The sequence below is a fragment of the Drosophila albomicans genome, chromosome 3 (genome assembly GCF_009650485.2).
Source record: "Drosophila albomicans strain 15112-1751.03 chromosome 3, ASM965048v2, whole genome shotgun sequence".
Lineage (NCBI taxonomy): Eukaryota > Metazoa > Arthropoda > Insecta > Diptera > Drosophilidae > Drosophila > Drosophila albomicans.
The window spans coordinates 22,227,634-22,244,856 of record NC_047629.2 but is presented as its reverse complement, the minus strand read 5'-3'; the positions used below and the strand labels follow the sequence as shown (position 1 = coordinate 22,244,856).

General features: G+C 37.4%; 2 protein-coding genes across 5 annotated transcripts in view; one reads left to right on the top strand and one right to left on the bottom strand.

Annotated features, from left to right (window-relative positions):
* Positions 1-6,551, top strand: part of LOC117569849 (sodium channel protein 60E) — a 38,766-nt gene extending 32,215 nt beyond the window's left edge. Inside the window, exons 24-29 of one of the 4 annotated variants that reach the window (XM_052003481.1) lie at positions 71-430; positions 529-637; positions 695-876; positions 2,361-2,479; positions 3,066-3,287; positions 3,368-6,551. In XM_052003481.1, the coding sequence (XP_051859441.1) occupies positions 71-430; positions 529-637; positions 695-876; positions 2,361-2,479; positions 3,066-3,287; positions 3,368-3,948 (1,573 nt within the window). In that variant the 3' untranslated portion in view covers positions 3,949-6,551. Of the gene's footprint in view, positions 1-70; positions 431-528; positions 638-694; positions 881-2,360; positions 2,480-3,065; positions 3,288-3,367 lie in introns of those variants that run through there. The other 3 variants (XR_007954703.1, XM_052003482.1, XM_052003484.1) reach the window with 3 other exon arrangements.
* A 747-nt stretch (positions 6,552-7,298) lies between these two features.
* LOC117569390 (transient receptor potential cation channel protein painless) lies at positions 7,299-17,153 on the bottom strand. Its single transcript, XM_034250519.2, has 4 exons — positions 17,111-17,153; positions 12,282-12,528; positions 10,247-12,220; positions 7,299-10,190 (listed from the first exon to the last, which is right to left on the bottom strand). The coding sequence occupies exons 2-4, from the start codon at positions 12,498-12,500 to the stop codon at positions 9,639-9,641; spliced, it is 2,745 nt and encodes a 914-aa protein (XP_034106410.1). The 5' UTR covers positions 12,501-12,528; positions 17,111-17,153; the 3' UTR covers positions 7,299-9,638.
* Positions 17,154-17,223: the final 70 nt, after the last annotated feature.

The window sequence follows — 17,223 nt, the reverse complement described above, 5'->3', positions numbered from 1 at the left end:
CGTTTAATGAACTCAATATATGGAATAAGAAATATGATATTTACACTACATTCGATTGATTTCGTTTCAGATATGATCCACATGCCACCCAATTTATACACTTCTCGCAACTGTCCGATTTTATTGCCTCACTCGATCCACCATTGGGCATCTCGAAGCCCAATAATGTCGCTTTAGTGTCATTTAATCTGCCCATCTCTAAGGGTAATAAAATACACTGTCTCGATATTTTGCACGCGCTAGTTAAGCACGTGCTAGGTCATGTCGAGGAGACCGATAACTTCAAACAGTTGCAGGAACAAATGGATGTCAAGTTCAAGAAACAGTTTCCAACGCGCAAAGAATTGGAAATTGTTTCGTCGACGCGGATCTGGAAGCGCCAGGAAAAGGCGGCTAAGACCATTCAAACCGCTTGGAAGGACTATTTGCGGTACTAAATGCAGCCCACTAGAAACAAACCCATAGAATATTTTAAGCACATAACACAATGCCTATAATGATAATGATTTCCTTATTATTGTTTCGTAGGCGTAAACGCGAAAAGGAACGGTCCAATTCAGGTGATAGCGCCACACAGACCTCCAGTCCCGGTGGCTGGCAATCGAAGCTCTCTGCGCTTAACTTTTTCCATCTGCAGGTGCGTAAACAATTGAGTTGTTACTTGGTACAAGTATAATTATCTTTTATATTCTAGGTAAGCCGTCGTGGCACTGCCTGCTCCAGTCGCGCCTCATCCCGCAAATCATCGCGTGCCTCGGATGCGTCAGATCTAAGCGAACTCGCTGGACCTTGGCTTAATCTGCCATTAATGCTGGTCTCTGGCGCTGATGATGTGGTCAAGGATATTAAGCAGCAAAGCGATGAGCTGGGCAAACGGTAGTTAATCCTTAACCTTATTCACACTCACATGCTACACACGAGACACACCCAAAAAACACACACACATAGACACTCAGAAATCATATACGTGATTCGAAATGCAATTTTTAGACGAAAGGCTTTCACAATCATGAACAGCAAACAGCAAAACAGCAACAGCAAACAGCAACATTGATGAATCTTAAATTTAACGTATTTTGTGTTTCACAATATATATTTAAAAATTGAGCCCTATTTTTAGCATATCCTCTTGTATCTCCCTAAACTATGAGTCCTTGCTCGCAGATATGGTCACAGCCGTATTAAGAAGTGGCTCCCAGCCTAGTGGCTTGAATTACTTAGGTAAAGGCAATGCTCATACCAGCTAGCTAACAGCAACAATCAAAAAAAAAAAAACAAACAATTATCTTACAACTACAAATAGCAATTCTTACAACTTTGTTTTTTTAGTTCTCTTCTCGCCGCCACCAGCTCACTCATACAATATATAATAGTATATATATTTAAATATATTTAAAATCGTCTTTTAAACTACTAGTTTCAACATCCCAATCGCCCCTCATTCAAAAGCAAAGCTAAACCAAAACAACAAACAACAAAATCTCAATTTTTTATCAAAATCAATATTCAAACAGTCTATGCCAATAAATACTTAACTCTCATTTGCTGCAATATGCTCTATTACAACAACTACAACTACAACTACAACTAAAACCTATCTGCAGTTCTTAAATCAATTATAGTAAAATAATAAACAAACAATCAAACATTTGAGTAAAATTTGTAAGTAGAGGCCTATCCAAAAGTAACTATCTGAAGCAAGACATTGAATGCGTAATTTTAGTTGATTATCTTCTAAGTTGCTAACTAGCCGCTGCTTGCCCTTAACAATCTATCATGATTCTCATTTTACCTTCTTATAGTTTGCATTCCTCTTAATGTAGCAGCATTCCTTATACATATGTATTACTTCAATTCTATACTACAATACATACAACAGAAATTCGATCTGATTGGAAACGGCGATCTTTGAAGTCATTTGCTTGAAATATCGCAAAGCAAACCAAAATTTTTGGGGAAAAGCCCCAACAAAAACTTACACTTAAAACATATTTTATATACACATATCTACGTATATATGTATGTATATTCTATGTATAATCAAATGTACAGCTTATTACATTCTTACAGCTTTTTTGTACAGTCCTATATGTGAGACAATTTTGAATTCGAATTTTCGTCAAAAAATTGCAGAGCCTAATATATGTATCTTATGTACCGTACAGAAAAAAAGAAATAATTAATTGATCCAAGTATTTGTCTATCTGTCGTACTTATCTTAACTTAAACAATCTACAATCTACAAAAATCTCTACTCCTACCACTACTACTACTACTATTACTTAACGACTTGAAACATCAATGAAAATTTATTGTGTTTTGTGATTTACTATTATTATTTCTATAATCTATATCATTAGCGGTAGCATATTTGTGGAAGCGCCTAGAGCAAGTCGTCGCCGAAGCTTTTATAATTTCTTTTTGCGTCATCAGGATGCTGTCGATGACAGTTTAACCTCACCTTCAGTACATAGAAAAAGTAATTATTGACAAGTGCCTAATCCACAGCCAAATCCACATAAATTAAATTAAATTACCAACCACTCTCTCGATATTGTTTGTGTAAATACTATTTGTACATAGTCCACAGAGTCACTGATCCACCGTACCACCATATAGACTGCACCATTGATTAATCGAAATACTCATCAATTACATATGCATATAATCTATATATAAATATAATAATCATAATCATGCGGCTTCTAAGTCTCTCTCTTGCACTATCTCTTTCGCACTCTCGCTCACTCTCTGTCTTAATAGTATCTCTCGTTCTTTCTTTCAACAACTCGACATCTCAATCTCAATCAAATCGTTGCTTTTGCCAAATACATCACGAACCATTCGTTGTACAGACACTCACAATTTGTTAATTCTCGTTAACTCGTTATTCATGACATTCGCTCTCTCCTCTCTCGTATCTGTTTTACGTATACTCAATTAATCGCAACTAACTTACTCCTAATTACCTATGAACTTTGACCTCTGTCACACAACCTATTTGTACTATATGTGTGTTAATCACGATCCTATGACACTAATGCGTGCATTTCACCTACAAACAGCTGCAATAAACACCAACAACACCACCTCAACCTCAACATCCTCCACATCCGCCTCAGCCTCTGCCTCAGCCTCTGCTGGCGCCACAATCAACGTTGACCAACAGCAGGCGGCAGTAACTCCAACGCGTAAGCGCGCCTCTAGTTTTATTCGCAAGAAACCGCCCCTAGAAAGAGGTTTGTCAGCACAAAGCGCTTTAAGAGTTAACAAGAACGCTTTTGTCTGTATGTGTAAATCGTATTCAAACCACTTCACACGTGGAGCACCCATCACTAAAGTCTCCTCTTTTTTGCACCGTTTACAGCGGATGGACCAGCACCGGAGGTGATTGTAACGAAGCCATCGCCGGAACAGCAAACGCATCCGCTGGCGCATGGACATTCGCTCAGTCTGCGACCCGACAATGCAACGTTAGTGCATGTGCTTGTGCATCGCGAGAGCGAGGAGTACAAGGAGGAGGACGACGAGTGTAGCCAGTCATCGCACGTCAGTCACAGCACATCGAACAGCAATGGCAATGGCAATGGGCATGAGAAGCCGAAGCCACCGCAGATACGCATCAGTACCGGTTCCGCAGAAAGCGCCATGGATAGCTGTCTAATGCCCACGGTGCAGATCATGGTTGACAGTCCAAAGGAGCCGCCACGAGGTGACTTTAGCATGGACAGCGGTTTTGCCAATGCACCGACAACCCCTGTAATTGATGTCGATACGCCGATCGATGTCAATGTGCAGGGCGATACATCGCAAGTGTTCTACGATTACAATCCCGAGTCCAATGTTGTGCATACAACTGACATGGCTGTTACCATTGAGGAGGGAGAGCAACAAACACATGCACCCGTTGCCGAAGTCAGTGCACGCATTGAGGACCAGCAAAGATGACCTTCAATCAATGCGGGAGAGTCAGAGAGTCATCAGGATCAGCAATCCAATAGCAAGAGCAACAGCAATACGAGCACCATTACCAGCAGCAACAGTTGCAGCAGCACCAGCAGCAGCAGCAGCACCTCATCAGCTAGCCAGTCAACAGGAGTCGGCGGGCAGCGCCCAAGTTGACAATCTCCAGTCTGAGAGAAGTTTCCATTAGCATTTGGAAGCGCACTTATAGCCGGGGCAACGCACTTGCCCCTTTGTTATTATAGTCGATTAATTATACAAGTATATACATATGAAACAGACCTACTTACTAGTCGCTTTATACGATACTTCAATGGAACTATCCAGTGTTTATATATATCCATTCAATGCTGGCTTGGTAACAGTGCGCTGTGCGTCCAGCCAAGTCTAGTTTAGTTTAGCTTAGTTTAATTTAGCTTAACCTTAGCCTAGTTTAGTTTACAACAAAAAAATCAATATAAACTCTGTGTTAACAAAACGTGCATTAAACCGTACAGTGCGTACACGTTGTAATACTCAAATCAAATCAAAACAAAAAGCAACAGCAAATTAATACACTAACATTAACATTAATATTAACATTAACATTAATATAACTATAAATATAAAATTTAAAATATGAGATAGTATAAATAGGGTCTAACTAATCGGTTGGTATTTTTGTTTAGTCGTCAATCAATCAGTCAGTCAAGTATATGTATATACAATTACTCGTATATACATATATATATAGGCCGATTTCGAAGATATTTTGAAGGTTGTTTTTAATTATACAATAAAATGCAATACGATACAGAATTACATAGAATTATACATAAATGCATATTGTAACTAACAAATTCGTGGCGTAGTCTTAGGCTCGTGTATTCGTAATGATAGAGTTTCTTTTTCTTTAGCGCAATATATATACTTATCTCTATATATATATATATTTTGTACATATGCCAAAGGAAGTATTTTAATGTAATGAAAAGCTAATAATATACATATATTTATTCATAGCATTAAATGAAAACAAAACATACTATATAACAAATATGTTATGTATAAATTAGTTAGCAACGATTGTATAAAATATTTACGAGAGGTTTTCTGTTGAGATATTCAAATTACCATTACAACTACGACTACAGTCTAGATTATATTATCCGTACCGATTGTTCAAGTACAAAAAATCGAAGTATTACCAAATAGTAGATTTCAATACTGTCCTTCGTCCCCTTGGTCCCCATTCTCATGCTATTCAACACAATCTCAATGTAAACTCAATCTCAAACTCAAACTAAAGCCAAAACAAGAAGTCAAGTGATTTAACATTCCAAAAAGCAATTTAACTCGAATCAAGTGCAATTCGCACAATAAATCGTTTAATAGCTAAGAAGACCCAATCGGGTTATAGACTCGTAATTATTTGTACTACAAAAACACACTGAAGATGTTATCGTACTTAATGCAGCTACATCATCAACGACAACTATGTACGTATGTATGTACCAGATCTTTATTAGCCAGTTGAATGAAAAACCACAGTCCTACCTAAGCAATGTGCATTGTGTACCAGTGAGAACTTTTATTGTTATTATTATTATTATACTTAGCATACATACATATTAAATTATACATTTACTTATGATCTTAACACTATATCGAATACTCTTACCATAGGCATACATACTACCAAGTGTTTTTATTTAGTCTAACTAAAACGTGAAATCAAAATTGCATTAATGATCGATCTTCTATACAAAGCTTCCACGAACATACTCGTACATACTCGTGCATACATTTATATACATAATTAACAAATTATATACATATGTACTACTATATCTTTACATATGTACATATACACATACTTATACCAACTATATTTTTATCTACATATACTTTAGGCCTTGGCCGAGTTTCAAAGAAACTGATTTGAAATGTTGTTTTCTATTATTATTATACATATTGTATATTCTGTGAGAATTGATTGTGTGTGTTTAGGTTATACTACATATGTATGGGATGTATGTATATGCAATCATATTAAGTTTCCACATCGAACACAGGATACTGGACAAGTCAAAAAAACTGATAACATACGACACTCTGCAGCAATCAGTGCAGCGCACACTTTTACACTTCTACTCGAAAACTCTTTCTAACTTAACAACAGACAATCAGACAGCGATTGATATAAAATTGAAATTATGGTACCAATTAAATCGTTATCTCCAATACAAAAAAAAAAAAAACAAAAACAAATACAAAATAAAACGTACACACTTGTGATTTTAACTGCAATTTTTACACAAGAAAACTTAAGATCATAACTTTTAATTAGAATTGTTAACAAATTGCTAAACGGATAATAAATAACATGTATCAAATAACTAAGAGAATAACAACATAAATAAAAACCAAAACCAAAAATAAAACAGACAGAAACCAAACACTCGTCAATTAAGTGATATTTATAATTGGTACATAGGCGTAAAAAACAATAAGAAAAAAAGAAAAACAAAACAAAGACATTTGCAAGGATTATTATACATACATTAAAGTATATACATAATCTTATATTACGTACTAATTGCGTAGAATTTACAATAGAACTCTATAAATCAATACAATCTGTACATAACATAAACCAAGTTTATAATAACATCTATCAATAGAAACAAATTCAAGCGACAGCAAAACAAAGAAACCTAAACAAGCTTTAATTTCCAATGTCTTCTATAATAATCGCTTACCAAAATATTCTTTTTTGATTAGGATGATCGAGGCATTATTTAAAGAGACATCTCTAGATAAGTCGCGAGATGCAAACACAACATATTATTTAGTCATAGAGTATAACGACAATAAAACGAATGAGGCATATATTGATTATAAACAAAACCTGTGCCAGGGGCCAGAGCTTGGACAAACCAAACAAACAAATTTCACAAGCAAAAAGTAACACCCAACCAACCAGAAGAAGAATCCCACAAAGCAGGTCATATGGAAATGCTTTTACCCTCCCAAAACAAAACCCCAGCAATTTTAGTAGTCCAATTTAAAATTAAATAACTAAACAATGTACCAAACTGCAACAACAACCACAGCAACACCAAGAACAACAACAGCAACAAAACAGACAAAAGAAACAGAAACAGTCCTGTGCATTTAACATATAGCTCATAGCACCGCAGTGCAGCAGACCGAATCGGGTCAAAATACCAATACGATAATTACACAAAACCATTAACAAATAACAAAAATGAATATTTATATATACAAAAGTAATGAATAAATTGATATGTACATACTGGTATCGTAAGTACAGTTATAGTACAGTACAGCTGGTTTGATTAGGCATGCCTTACAGAAGAATACACACGATTTTATTTGTTGTAAATTAACGCGTTGAGGTTCAAAAAAAAAGTTAACGTTTCATATATCAAACAAAAATAAAAAAAAGAAAAACAAAAAGGAAAACAAATATAATAATAGTATTTAATATTTAATAATAAAAACATATATAGGCAAAGCATACAAATTGTTTAACATGCTCTGAAAACAATGTCAATTATTTTGATTTGCCGTTACAACAATATGAAATATGTATGTATGATGAACAAAACAAAAAATGCTGCAAAAGTGACAAGTTTTTGATATTAGACATGCGTTTTTAGTCGTCCTAAGCATAATCAAATATTATATTTACTTAATAACTGCATAGCTTAAACAAATTATCAATTATAATAATTATATTATTCATAGCTGCGCTCAACTTGCAAACGGATCAAACTCAAATCAATACTCAGCTTGTAGAACATTTTCCATATCTATTTCCATATTCCTATGTTATTTAATATTTGTTAAGCTTTTAACTTCATTAATAAAACAGTTTGATTAAATCGCTCATTTTATTTAATTGGCTTAGTTAGCCGTTGTTAGACCATGAAATTGATTTGATTTGATCCAATCAGTTATAAAACAAAGCAAAAAGGAAAACATTAACGATAATGAGTATATATAGTGACATAATGAACCGAATCATATCAAATCAAAACAAAAGAAAGCGATAAAAAACATTATGATAATGAAAAGAAAATAAAACATAAATCTAACATTTGCAATTAAATATTTACTCGGGTAACAATGGTACAGTAAAGATATTCGTTTATACAATATTTACTGTCTAAATATTATATAACCATTATACTTATACTACTTATACTTATACGTATACTTATCGAAAGTCAAAATTTATTAACGGATGTCAAAAAAACGCAAACCAATTTTAAACTGAACATTGATATTCAAATTCAACATTTTTCGGATAACTGTGGCCACTGTGCGCGCACATACACACATACATATACATGCCAGCGCACTCTGTGTGAGTGTGAAAATTATAGATGGAAGATATATGATGTATAGTATATAATTATATAATTCACGAACCCGAGAATTTGTTGAAACAAAAATAATGACATAATTAATTACCGAAAACAGAGCAAAACGCAGACAACAAATTGTTTTTTTTAGTTCGAATTGTATATAAGTATATATAAATATATATATTGAAAAGATCATAACTACTATTATAATAGTGATTATTTCAGTTATTCAGTTTATAACTCATAAGGGTTTTGTTAAATTTAATTATATTTATATATTCGTATGTTAATAAAACAATTTCTGACTACAACATGGCAATTCTCTTGTTATTTTTAGATGTGCTTTAGCTTAAATTTCTATGAATATAATTTCGTGTAAAAGCATAGAATAGCAAATTATTTATAAAAGAGCTTTTAATTTAACACCCAAAGCTATGCAACAGATTCGTATTTATTAATGTGTACAGTAGTAGCCATAATGTTGTTCAATACAGTAGTGGACGAAATATTATAACAACTACCATTAGTGTAGAAGCAAATTATATTTGTATATAACAATCATAATACTACAAGCAAAATATGAAATTCATTCGATATACAACAAATTAGGTATTATTTATAATATTTTCTTTATGAACTTTTAAACAACGTGTAGGCGTGAGGTTCAAGGATTAAGTAGTATATAGAAGACATTCAATTATTGTTTGTTAGATATGCAATTTTAATGATACAAAGCATATTCAAAAGTGTACTTAATAGTTGTAAATGCTTAGACAAATTCTTAATCTATATATAATTCAAGCTCATACTCACTTCAAAATGCTTATGTCATTTCATATTAGTCAAGCTGCTAACTCTTTGACTAACTTATTTAATATTAACACTACAATTAAATACAAAATTTATAATATGCCGCATCAATCGTTGAATATTTTGAACATCAATCATTTGAATTAATTGGCTCTTTTAGCCGTTGGCCAATTTGTTAGACCGTGAAATTGATTTAATTTAACACAGTCGAGTTAAATCTAGTTATGCGTGTATAAATAATGTGGAAATGTTAGTTTCAGGCGATCAAACTTGTTCATTCTCAAGGGTGAATGTAGGTTCTAAGCAATACAATATTACATGAACAAAATAAACTATATAACAAAAAATGCAATACAAATGCGACTTTAAATGGGATTCTAAATGGAACATGAAATTCTCTTACAATATTTCGACTCTCATTCAGTACTAAAATATATAATTTCGATTCCTCATTTTAATCGTCTTTAATCAGTTTTATAGGTTCTCCGGCTAATTCCTTTCCTGGTGTAGTAACTGCAGTAATTGCTCTAGTTTCTGTTCCATCAGCTGAAATCGTCGCTCTGTCAATTGCTCCCGTTGACGCTTCTGCTCTGCAGTCGATTTTTGATCGATTACAGCTAGGGCCAGCTTAACGGTTCTGCTATCCATCTTGGAGCACTTGTTGCTGATCTTGGAACAGCAGCAGGGCAGCAGCCTTAAGGGCGGATCGAGCAGTTTCTTCTGCTGCTCCGGCACAGCATTTGTGGCCAATGACTGGAAACTGGCCATGGTCTTGCCATTACCGTTGCTGAGTTCCTTCATTTCATAGACATTCATCTTGGGAATGAGCACCTGGTTGCCATCATTCGGCAATATGGAGATCTGGCGCACAGTCATATAGTTGGGATAGATGTTCAGCAATCGCTGGCAAATTGTACGGAAGGGTTCGCTGTTCACGATGAACCCGGTGCATCCATTGCGCTCAGTCAGCACCTGCTCATAACGCAGCAAGGTATTGGTGCGACAGATGGCACCATTGAGCTCTGCTTGAGCTTTGATGGCCTGCAAAAAATAACTTCAGAATGCTGTGCAGGAAAAACGTTGACTGTTTATCTCACCTGGGTATCGGAAACGGCCAAACCATTCAGCAGATTGAAGAGTACAATTGTCATGAACAAGACGAAGAGCACGAAGATTAGGTAGGTCGAGAGGGTGTCAAACTTAATATCACCAGCATCGAACTCGCCCGTCAACATCACAATGGTCTTGATCAATGCCTCGATGGGGTTCGAAAAGCTGTTGAAGTCTCCCTCCTCCTCACCTGGCTTTTGTTCCTGTTCTTGTGGTTTACCAAAGAGTATGTAGAAGCACAAACTGAAGGTGATCACAAAGATCGAGTAGAGGCCAAAGCTCTTAAGGAAAGTGCTGGACACAGCGCGCAACATGAGCATATGTGTCGAGATCGCCAGCACTGGCAGGGAACCAACAAGCAGACAGAACTCTAGGGACACCAGAAGAATAGTCAACACTGCTAGCACTCGCTGTGTCTCCTTGTCGTAGTTGGACTCGATGCAGGTAGCAATGGCGAGAGCAATGAGTGCTACCTCCATGTAATTCGTCACTGAGCACCAGTACTGCAGTGGCGCCATAGTGAACTGTACTACCTCGCGGATGATTAAATAGATTATGCCAATCCAGGAGAATAATCCAAAGAGTGCAGTGAGTGCCTGATGCTCGCTCTGGTGAAACTGGAGCAACGTGTGCGTGATGATGGAGATTGTGAAGAGCGTGTAGAGCAGAAAGTTCAGATAGAAGATGACGGAGAGGCGATGCCACTTGAGGAACAGAAAGCTGGAGATTAAGGGATGCTGCAGCAAATGGCGCAGCTCCTTGGACTCGGCAATATGGGCGATGGGTGTCATCTCGTCCTGCAGATGGCGTGCACTTGCCGTGCCTGGCGGTATCTGACCTGGTTTCTCCTGACGCATCAGATTCGCAAAGTTAACGATAATCTCAAAGGCCTGCGAACCTGCCTTCTGTTTATTCGTTGTGATGCAGGAGTCAAAGTGCTGCTCCAGCAGTTCGGCCGGCATATCGTGAATGGGCAACTCATTGAACTTACTCTTCGGTCCAATGTAAGCGCCATTATGTAGCAGTGTCTGCACAGCCTTCCAGTTGCGATACTTGGCGGCATAGTGGAGGGGCACTTGACCGCTTGGATCTGCCTCGTTGATGTTCACATGCTCGCTAGCCAGCAACAGTTCGAAGCAGCGCTGATGATCACAGAAATCGTCCAGGGGCTGCTCCTCTAGCCGGCTGATCACAGTATTCAGCAGCGAAGTGCCTGGTGCCACTTTTAGTTCTGGATGATGCAGCAGCTTCTCCAATGCCCGCCAATTGCCCCAGATGATGGACAGCTCAATGGGCGCTGTAGCTTCACCGGTTGCCTTTTTGTTGATGTTGATGCCCGTGTTGAGAATCGCTTCCAAGGAGCGTTGTTTGCCCCGCTTGATGGACTCTACCAGCAACGGCTGATACAGCTCTTGTGTTAAGTTGCGCAGATTGTCCTTGTCGCTGATGTTCAACTGATGCTCCGCCAGCAGCTGCTCGAACTGCGACTCATCGCCATCCCGCAGCTGGCGCAACAGACGCTCGCCATCGATCTCTCCGTCCGCATTGGCATCGCGTTGTGGCGGCAGCGGAAGCTCTGGATATTGTTGCTGCAGCATCTGACGCACCTGGCCATTGCGATAGCTATCGATGTCTAGGTTGGGTTGCCCCAGAAAGAGCTGCACCAGCTCCTGTTTGGCAGTATTAATCTTATTGTTGCGCAGTACATGATGCAGCGGCGTCATCTCACTCTGATCCACCAGATTGGGCGAGGCGCCATACTGCAGCAGGCTCTGCATACAGGCACGCACCTCATCCACATTGTCGGTTTTGAGATTTTTAGCCAGCGAATTTAGAGGCGTCAACTGTCCGTATTTGCGATCCACCTGCACTCCAGGTCGACTCAAGAGCACGGATAGATTGCGAGAGTCTCGGGAGTCGGCCGCATAGCTGATTGCTGCCTTGTTGTGTTTTTGATTGATCTACACATAAAAGGAATTTCGTTACGATTGCAAAATACTGCTAGGAGTTGAAAGTACTCACGTAATTCACATTGCAGCCATGTTCAAGACAAGCTTCGATGAACTCCGCACATCCCGCAGTGGACAAAGCCTTCTCGTAGATGCTTGTGTTGTGCTCATCCGGGAGATTTGGCTGTGCTCCCATCTCGAGTGCCGCATAGAACTCACGTATATCGCGCTTGGCCAGCGCCAGACCAAGCTGCGCTTGCGGATCAATAAAGCCGCATCTGTTCAGCTCCATCTTAATGGTTTATCGCTAGGTTAATGAACTGTAATGGACAAGAAAAGATATAGAAAATTTAATTTATAAACCTATGTTTATGCCGAAAATTCTTAGATTAAAAAACAATTTGCTATCGAAAGGGAACAATATGGCAGTTAAAGATCTTATTGCAATAACAAACTTTATTTTATTTTTAAATTCAATAACTTAAATTTAAATTTTGTTTCCTTCTTTAAAAATAATTAAGGCATTTTGAATCTTAAAGTATTTTTTTTGACTGAAATTCTCTCTGTGCAGTAAGCCCGCATTGTTTTCGCCACTGAGACGTAATAAGAAGCAGCTCATTGAAGGTGTCCGGCATATTTTGCTTGATTTTTGACAGATCTGGGCAAAACCTTGAAGAACTGTTTTTGGAAAACAAAGCGAAGTTTGAGCTAAACTAACCCACACAGACAATTGACAAATGCTTCATGGTACGCTGATTTCAACGAGCTTCCCTTCATTTAGCTGTCGCTGGTCTTTTGGGCCAAAAGTTGATGCGTTGACCACTCGGTTTTGTGCTGAAAGCTGACTTACAGGTTTCCCCCCAACGAAAATCTAATGCGTCTCCGCATATAACAAATTTTTTCAAATCTGCGCTGTGGTAATTAAAGAAAGCGTTTTTAAGTGGTTTTTGTGGTACATTCCATAAGTATGTTATTAAATGGTAACAATTGAACCACAGACACAGTCAAGTAGCGGGGCTTCTGTTATTGTGTGTGAGTGTGTGGGAGTGGTGCGTTCAAGTGGTGATCACTTAACCTTGTGATCGCTGCGGCAGTTGTGAGTAAACTCTCTGCTGGGCTGAGAGCTGATGACGCTGCCAGTTTTGAGTCTGATATTAGATTTAACGATCATAAAGAATAATCATAAAATAATCGACATATCAATATCAATTAGCAATCAATTTGTTACGCTTTACGGTTTGAATTTTAGCGCTTAGATCAGACTCGAACTCCGTTGTGGCCGCAGGGGCTTCATCGAGTGTTCAAATTGAAAGATTCATTGGCGGCTTCTTTTGTGTGGATTCTCTGCTCAGCTCTGTTTGCTTCCAGAGTCGATCGCGATGGCGAAGTCGAAGACGAAGTCAAAGTTAAAGTCGATGCCAAAGCCATGTCTATTTTGATGCTTGAAATGTGTGAGAAATCGGCTAATCACACATGAGAATTGAGCTAATTTGAATATTCCTCAGCTGCTGTGTTTTAAAAATCGAATCTTATGCTTAAAATGCTGAAAACGTGTATGTCCACAGCTGGGAAACAAAAGACACGACAACGTTAAACACATCATGTATCTTTTGCCAATCAGTTGAATGTACGACAACACAAAAAGCAACTAATAAGTAGCCGCTGTCAGTTGATAATTCTTATAAAAAATTTATTGTAAACGGTGCCCCGATCCGAACCGACCCCCCGCAATAATCGGAGATGCTGAGAAGCGTCAATAGAGGCAAGAGATAAGCATAATTTGCACAATCACCTTCGTTAATTGGTTAAAGGTTGGGGCTTCACTTCCCCCTTCATTTCTCACTAGATATATTTACCTCCATATGTATTTACCTTAGCTCGTATTTACCAAGCCAATTAAGTACTTCTGTCGGTTGACAAACAATTTCATTGTTTGACACTCGCCGGTAAATAAACAAGTACAAGCCGAAGCAAACCGCAGAATGGCGTAATCTTCATACATCCACAAAAGGTTAAGATACTTTCTTGTGCCAGAGGCGCATTCTTGTAGATATGATAAAAGATTAAATTACTAGACATAAACTAACGAGTGACGTAATTAAGAACGGTTAAACTAAGTTTAGAGTACTTGTAGAAATTATGGAGATGAGAGCACATCGATACTTTAGAAACAGTGCGCAGTAATACCTTTGTAGATACAAATGTATCTGATGGAGATACATGTGAGTACATATTAAGCAGGCGTGCTAGAGTTAATTGTAGATTAGAGGATGTGTTGCAATAAGTACAACAATCTAAGCAAGTTCATCACTCACTTCAACTGTCGTTAAAAAATCTTTGCAATAAACTGCAATATCCGCTATGCAAGTGAATGGAATTGGGAATTGAATAATGAAACTGCATGTGGAATATGTTGCCAAACTCGTTCTCCGAGTTTTTCCTTGCAGATTTCTGCAACCAAAGCAGGAAAAAGAGTAACAAAAAAGTTAAAAAAAAAAAACAATAATTACTACAACATTCGGAGGAAGTTTTGCGCAAGTTTGTTCAGCTCTCCGTTCAACTCGAGTTTATTGCTCGGCTCGCATAAAACTTAATGTTTGTCAGCAATTTTTTGTATGTTGTTATTGTTGTTGTCAGTTTTTACTTTCTGCGTTTTTGTGCTTGGCTTCGAATACGTGACGAGCTGTCTTAGAGGCGTGACAGAAATTTCGGGGCATCGTGCTACACGTCTGCCCCGTCTGTGTCGGGTCGATTGAAAGATACAAGATACAGAAGCGATTGCGAAGCGAAGGCGATCTAATTCGTTTGTGTATAACAAGTTTATTGGCAACTGCGCTCTTTGTTTATTTAATTTATAGCCATTTTTATGCACTTTTCGCATTTTTCCGTTTACTTTGCTGAAAAAAGCTATTCAAATCCTATATACAGTCTTTGAGATTCTTATTAATTGCTAAACATCATATTTATTTTTAGGTAGCATAGTTTTTAAGTTTAAAAATCGTTTTTTTCTGGTGTCTTAATTTGATTAAGTCTGCAATTAGGTTGTAGTTTTGTTAAGAAACACATTGCCTGAGTAAAACAGCTTGCTTGAATCTGTCTGTTATTTTTTTTTATCAACGCCGAAATTGTCATCATAAAAACGTCATAATTAAGATGGATGTGAATGGAGATGTGGTTGTAGCTGGAGATGGGGCTGGAGATGGAGATGGGTCTGAGCCGGCAAGCATGACTTCATGCTGAACTGAGTTTTGAGTGGCGTAGGCAAAAAATTTCATTTGTACTGCAGACAAAAAACACAAAATGTTTATACGAGGAAATATAATACAGATGCACGAACACTCACGCACACGCACACACACTCACACATATGTTTGTTTAACTAAAGTGGATTTCAACGAGCTTATATAGTAGGTTGTATATAATGTGCACTTCATAAACAATTGGCTGGCCTACATGTGGAGCAACAATAATCCCGGCGAACACAATAACAAAAGCGAATATATAGAGCGAACAGAAGGGCAAAGAGCACACCCAGCGGGGAAGGGGAACAAAAACGAGTGAGTGCCCCGCACTTTCGATAATTTAGAATAATTAAATTATATACACACTCTCTGCTGGAAATGCACAACACAGTTTTGACTGACGCTCGCTGGTTTCTAGAGAATGCTGATATAATAGGAATTTTGCTCAGTTGAAATACAATTAATCGTCTGGGGTGCTAGAAACTAATATAGCATACAAATTGCTTCGCTAACAGCCACAGCCAATCAGTGTAGGGCTTGATGACGTATACGTAATTTACAAATTCAATTCACAAATCTAAATGCTGACCCCTTTCAGCAATTGTCAAATGTAGCTACGCCTTTGTGTGTTTGATTCATAAAAAAAACGTAAAGTAAAATTTATTGGGCGGAGCCAAAGCAAAAGGCAAAAACAAATAAACAGACAACAAACAGAGAAGGAATAAGAAAATGAAAGAAGAGAGGCGAGTTTGAAATGCGCATAAATACTCTATTAATATCAAATAATTGTAATGACTAATGGGCAACTAACTAATAGAGCGATAAGCATATTCAAATACGGCAGCATATCTGTGTTCTTAGAGTAATAGCTCACTCAACTGGGAATCTAACGGAAACATGACGAACCAAAAGTCCATGTAAATGATAAAGTTTGTTGCGAGGGAAACGATAAACGGAGCTAAATTATGACTGCAGGCCCAGTGCATGGGCAAGTGAGTTAATTTCTTGAAAGCATATACATATTTATATACTCAAGTATTAATTTAAGCAAAAGCCTGAGGCAGTTGCCATTTAAGGCAGCAAACAACTGTTCGTGTCTGCCCACAACAATCCAACAAGTTAAAGTGAATTTTTGGAAAACTTTTTCAGATGATGTCACTGGCTCCAGCTAAGTTTTTATATGTCTTATATTCTCTAATCATTTGTCAAATTGTATTTTTTAATTACTTTCAAACGTCATTAAAACAAAGGAGTCTTTTTTGTATGCATTGTTTTTTGCCGATTTCTGCAGTTTTTTAACCTTGACGTTAAGGTGCTAAAACGTGTTTATAACATTTTTTTCCTGCTACTTTTGTTGTGTGGGTCGTAAATGCTGATCTTTGCAACTGCGGTTTTACTCATTCCGTTTTTTCTGCATTACAAGCGTGATTCACTTAACCGCCATTAATTCAAAAATCTCTCCGCGACAACACTCATCGATGTTGAATATTGAATAAGATAAATTGCGTAGCATCACTTAATTTGCATAATTCATGCCTTAATGATTCATCATGTATTAATTATTTTCAAAATAATAATTTAGCCACACAGTTTTTCAAACACCAATTCTTGAACTTGCAAGCAACAAAATGGCGATTGCTTGGATTTGATTAACACTCACTTAATATTTCCGCGGAGACGACTGCAGTCTGATAAATCCGAAGACCAACTGATCAGAAAGCGGCACCGCGTATCTCTCGTTAGCTGTTGTGGTTCCAGCAACAAGTTTCAAAT

What these genes read in the sequence shown, in the direction of transcription:
- LOC117569390 (XM_034250519.2), bottom strand. Translation starts at nt 12,500, where the DNA reads ATGGAGCTGAACAGATGCGGCTTTATTGATCCGCAAGCGCAGCTTGGT. An exon ending in ATGGCTGCAATGTGAATTAC is followed by an intron (nt 12,221 to 12,281) that starts GTGAGTACTTTC and finishes TTTTATGTGTAG; the next exon opens with ATCAATCAAAAACACAACAA. An exon ending in TGGCCGTTTCCGATACCCAG is followed by an intron (nt 10,191 to 10,246) that starts GTGAGATAAACA and finishes TATTTTTTGCAG; the next exon opens with GCCATCAAAGCTCAAGCAGA.